Source organism: Populus alba, chromosome 2 (genome assembly GCF_005239225.2).
Source record: "Populus alba chromosome 2, ASM523922v2, whole genome shotgun sequence".
In the NCBI taxonomy this organism is placed as follows: domain Eukaryota; kingdom Viridiplantae; phylum Streptophyta; class Magnoliopsida; order Malpighiales; family Salicaceae; genus Populus; species Populus alba.
In genome coordinates, this window is record NC_133285.1 from 8,351,295 (window position 1) to 8,357,294 (window position 6,000).

Sequence of the window (6,000 nt, forward strand, 5' to 3'; positions counted from 1 at the left end):
TGTAAATAACCTATAATCACCTGACCAGGTGCGGAATTTAAAATTTGATGTAGGAGAGTATATTGTTCTATTTGCTTTCCCCAGCCAGAGACAAGTTGCTGAGTGCCCACTTCAAGCATTCATAATTAACATCTCATTTATTCTTCAAGGAAACAGCAAAAATGTAGACAAAAAGGAAACACCACGTTCCCACACCGTGGACCCCCCAAATAATCCAATGTATTGCTTTACCGGTATGGATCTTAAAAAGATCAACAAAGTATAATAATTAAAACTAGTTATATAACCCATGCGATGCCGTGAGTTATTTTTTTTACATAAAAAAATATAAAAAAAAACTAAGATTTAAAAATTTTAGGTTTTTTTTTGCAAAGCTATACCCAAGAATCTTGAGTTTGACTGCAACACCTAATCTAAGAGTAATATTTATAATATTAATAATAACATTAAACTTGCATGATCCAAGTTTAAATGAGTTTGGCTGCAACACGGACCCAAGAATATTTGATGTAGGTTTGGCTATAAGATCGTGTCATAAAAGTGTGATAATTAAATAGATTAATTAAAAAAACAAAGAAAAAAAATCAACAGGAAAAAAATAACTAATGGAGAATTTTTTTTTAAAATTAATTGGGTTAACCCTTTAAACCAGGTTATCCCGTAAAACCTGAGATTCGCCTCATGAAAGTTTGATAACTAAATAGAAAAAAAATGACAGGTTTACCCAAAATCAACTGAGTTAACCCATCAAACCAAGTTAACCCGTAAAGTCCAAGATATATGTCATGAAAGTCTGATAATTAAATAAAAAAAAAATTAACTTTAACAAACTAAACTAAATAAAAAAAAATAATTAAAAAAAATCCAGGTTAACTCGTCAAATCAGGTTAACCCATCAAACCTGGGATCCGTATCATAAAAATCTGATAACTAAATAAAAAAAAATTAACATTAATAAACGAAATCAAACAAAAAAATTCATTAAAAAAAGAGAGAGAGAAAAAACAGTTATATAATTATATTATATTATAATTATAATAATATAATATATTAATAAGTAAATATATTAAAGATGAGGAAAGTAAAAGGCATGGAAAAGCTATAGTACTTTTCCCATGCTTTTTAAAGTATTACTTAATGATTGTTAATGAAGTTGGAGAAAACTTCTTCAAAGGATATGTAACTTTTCACAGGCAATTATTGGGTTTTTGAAATTGAGCTGTTTTAATGTGGTTATTAAATTTGATCTTTATGTGCACCTGCAAAACAAGTTTTTTGATGGCTCCAGAGACCCTCAAATTAGTATTTAAGCTGGTATTACTATAGATAAAGAGAAATATTTACATTTACAATAATATGTGTATTTGCAGGAAAGATATAAGAGATAATGAGAGGTTGGACGTAAGCTCCTTTTGTCTCTATGTTTTTATGAGTGAATTAAGTTCATAACTTATTGTTAATCACCTAATAATGCATGAGCTTTTATATATCCAAGAATCTTGTTATGTAATCATGTAGGATGATTACTCTCATGTTAAGAGCCATACTATCAGTGCGAATGATCATATTATCATTATGGATGATTGCATTATCACCTTGTAAAGAGGGGTGTTTAGGTGGGTGGCTCTAGCATGAGCATGCCTTAACACCATTTTGTATGTCTCATCATGTTGAGGAGTCATGTTATGATTAAATACAAAATCATCCAAGACATGAAAAAATAGGATTAAGTCCTATAAGGCTTAACCTGATTCCAAACCACGTGAATGGCGGGCTTGGGTAATCCTTCATCGAACCTACCAAGATAGGAATATGTTCGGGTTTGAGCCCCTTCTCTTTAGTTGGTTGTTTTAGGCAAGAAGCCCATCACTATTTAGTAGACTTCATTTTGGAAACCCACCACATTAAGTCTTTGTATTTGTGGTGATACAAAAACTTAGAGTTTCATCCTAATTATCTTTCAAAAGGTGCTTCTTGGATGAGCATTTAGTATGTATATTTTACCTTATGTATATTGTCATTATATTGTGCCTTCGTATACTTTTTTATAAGGTGTTGTATCTTTATGTTGACCCACTTAAACCTAGGTCCAAGAAACAATCCAAACAAGAGTCTAATTCATAAAGAGTCAAGTGTTTCATTTGAGTTGAGTTCTTAGGAGCTAGAGATAACTACTCAATTCTAGGAGGTGTCATTAATATTATAACAAGTTAGGTAGGTAAGAGTATTAGATGTAGAGGATAGAAATTCATCTAAGGAGTGACTTGTTCCTGGTTATTATATTAGAGGAGACTGGTATATGGGTTGTTTATCGAGAACCCAATTGAGGAAGCCCTTTAAGATGAAGAATATTTTTCTTATTTTTTGAAATTTGAGTCGACTTTGCTTTTCTCTTATTTGGTTTGGACTTTTTATAGAGGTGATTTTGATAGATAACCAAGATCTGAGACCAAATTGGAGGGTTGTTATAGAACTAGGGATTGAAATAGAAAAGGAAAAAGAAAATATGTCAAGCTTATGACCACTCACATGCTAATGCATTGAGAAGTGTTCCTTGTTTACTCATGGAATGTGTAACTACTTCTAGTGGTCAATTGAATAGTTTTTTATGGTGTTAGGTTCTTCTCAAAAGAACAATCTTTATTGTCCAGTGTATGTCAACAAAAAGTATGGAGGAGGAGCATCATTATTGTTTTGGTCATGCCTTCTTTTTCTTACTTCTTGCTTGAATTTTAAATGATATATATATATATATAATTTTAGGCTTGGTTTTAGTTACAATGAGCTCTGGTTTGAGTCGATTAAACACTCATTTTGGGCACCTTTATTTTTGATCAATTTAGATATTTTTCATGGAGATTGGCAAAGAACTTTATTTGGAGACATTGCATGGACACTTTTAAAGATTTTTCATGAAAATCATTTTGATATAGAATATCTTTAGTTTAAGTTCAATCATCCCTATACCTAAATAAAGACCATTTTATATATAGTTGGGTAGTTGCACATGATCAAAGAGGTTGTTCATGCCTAAAAGAAAAATCATATGAGATGTTTGAATTGTGGCATTTTCTCTCTCTCCTGCACATCATTTTGACATGCTCCTTTTTTAAGCTAGAATTGTCTATGTGCATTAAGGGGGTGTATCTAGTAGAGATAATGCTGGTGCCATCTGTGAAGGAAGAGGTAAGGCCTTGATTTGCTTTTAGGTGGCTAGTAGAGCTTCCATGAGCATTTTTTTATTATTGTATTAGTTGTTAGAGATTTGATGGAGCTGATGTACCTGCAATGAGAATGTCTGTTTCTTTCCCATATCCTAAAGTTTCTAGGTTGTCAGTCATGGAAAAAGCTAGTGAAAAAAGGGAATTGAACTGACTTTTCTTCAATTCCTATAAACAACGCTACTAACAAATTCAAGGAAAACTTTAAATGAGTGTTTCCATAGTTGGTTGTTGGGCTTCTCTGATTAAGTTGTTAAAGGTGATTGTTGAACTTAGATCTCTAGAGCACCTGCAAAACAAATCCCTTGATAGTCTAGGGAACCTTTTGATGTTTAAGTTAACACTAATATAGGCAAAAAGAAACCCGTGTGATGATATGTGTGTTTTTAGGAAAGAAGCTAGAGATGATGAGGGTTGGAAAGAAAGAATATGAGCTCCATTTTATCTCTTTGTGTGTTTGTGAGTGAGTTGAGCTCACAACTTGTTATCTATTACCTAGTAACTCATGAATCATGTGAATCTACTCATTATAAAATCAAATAGGATGATTATCTTTGTTATGGATAGTCGTGTTGTTGTTATAAATTATCATACTGTTATTATAGAGAGTTGGATTGTTATTATGGGTGATTTGCACTGTTATCATATAAAGTGGAATATTTAGGTTGATAGCTCTAGCATGAGCGTATCTTAACACCATTTTATATGCTCATCATGTTGAGGAGTCATGCTAACATTAAATACAAAATCATCCAAGACATGAAATAAAAAGGGTTGAGTCTCCCAGTAAGTAATCACCCACACCATGTGAATGATGGGCTAGGATAAGCCCTCACAAACCTGCCAAGGTAGGGGCGGGTTCGGCTTTGAGGCCATCCCCTTCAATTGATGACCTTGGCAAGAGGCCATCACCAATATTGAATTGGCTTTGGTTGGGAGGCTCTCACATCAATTGTACAAAAATATGATGCAATATAAGTATATATTATCTTGCTGGGAGCGGAAGGGCATGCTTTCAAGTGTGAAGAAAAACATAATCATTCACTCATTAATAGAAAGATCAAAGTAGGGTTTGGCTTTAGAAACTGGGCATCATTCTCTGCTTAGTTGCATCGTCTCTTCTGACATTACTCCGTTGATGTCATAAAGGAACATTATGGTTTTGGATGCCCAATTTTCTATGGAATTAAGGCAACCCTGCCAATTATTTCTGACCTAATTGATCGCGAAGGAATAGAAGTTGGATATCCAGATGATCTGTCAAGAACAAATCCATTAAAACTTCAAGATTCTTTTGGAGTTGGCCATTATTGTATCTCCATTTATTTATAGGCCCATAAATACAAGAATTATATAATACACGAACACATAGTTGGAAGTTGGAACTCCAACTGTACAACCTCTTCGACATTAACTACCGCAACAGGTCAATGCTCTCAGACTCAGCTAACCCCTATTTTGGTGGCTTCTTCACCTTGAACTTGAAATCCCTCAAGACAAACCATTCACTGACCAAGAGCTTAAAAGTTAAGAAAGGAGATTGCTGGAGATATCAGACATAAACTACCAACTTTAAGATCCTGACTTCAGAAATAAAAGATTACCAATAATATGACCAGATACACGGGGAAGAACTTGAACTTGGATTTTTATCAGAGACTAATACCAGCAAAATCCTTAACAGTGAAGCCAACCTTTTCAAACTTCCCTCTTTCACTGCTCTCTCTGAACTTCAAATAATCTGAACAAACAAAGGGCTCATAGATTCTCGCATTTCCTTCTACTACTTCATTTGGTGCCATGATGACCTTCTCATCCTCGAAGCACCAAAAAAAGGCAAGAGAAAGACGGTTAACTGGCTTCTTCAAAACGATTCGGTGTTCTGATGATCTTAATTTCTCATTGCTCCAAGCTTGCAACAAATCTCCTATGTTTACCACCAAGGTTTCCTCACCTGGACTTATATCCATCCATTTCCCTTCCCTGGATTTCACCTGCAGGCCACCGACTTCATCCTGGTATACGATGGTAACACAACTCATGTCTGTATGCATTCCAAGTCCCTCGACCTCATCTACCAAACCTTTCGGAGGATTGTAATTAATAATCCTCAGATAACCATGGCAATTTTTGAATTCTGACTCATAATACTTATTGTCAAAACCCTCCCCCAAACTCATCAATAAAATCTCCAGGATTCTCTTCGATAATTCTGTCGTCTTGGTCCCATATTCTTGTAGTGCCGCTCTGTAAGGAAGGAAAAGGAAACGAGAAAAACAAAACGCAAAAAATATGGAAACAATCAGGAAAGAACAGAAAAAATAAACGCATAAAGAAAAGGAAGTTGCAATTTGTATATCACCTGAATTCAAAACTCTGTTGGCCAAAAAGGGTATCTGCAGAACTCTGAGCAGATGCAAAGAAGTTTGGTCCCCAAACTCGGAGGCACTCAAAGAAAGGAGAAGCAATGAAATGAGGAGTGTAAGTGTTTATGGAAGAAGAGGGACCGAGTTCGAGTTTTGTCTCAGCAGGGAGGCCGAAGAGTTGCTGTGAAAGTGAATAGAGTTTGTTGTAAAGCTCTTTGGAGATTCCATGGTTGCTAATACGAAAAAATCCCCATTCTTGGCAAGCTTCAGCCAGTGAAGCCAGAGCAGACGGCTGTAGTGGCTGAGAGATATCTAGAATAGGAAGTTCTGCAGAATGGCACTCAGGCATTTTTCCTCGAACATGGAGAGAAAATGCTTGGTTAGTCCAGTTTGATAGAGCTATATATCAATAA

General features: G+C 34.7%; 1 protein-coding gene across 1 annotated transcript; it reads right to left on the reverse strand.

Moving 5' to 3' along the window:
- Nucleotides 1-4,466: 4,466 nt before the first annotated feature.
- LOC118057765 (gibberellin 20-oxidase-like protein) lies at nucleotides 4,467-6,000 on the reverse strand. Its single transcript, XM_035070451.2, has 2 exons — nucleotides 5,584-6,000; nucleotides 4,467-5,468 (listed from the first exon to the last, which is right to left on the reverse strand). Exons 1-2 carry the CDS (start codon nucleotides 5,934-5,936, stop codon nucleotides 4,874-4,876), a joined length of 948 nt encoding a protein of 315 aa, XP_034926342.1. The 5' UTR covers nucleotides 5,937-6,000; the 3' UTR covers nucleotides 4,467-4,873.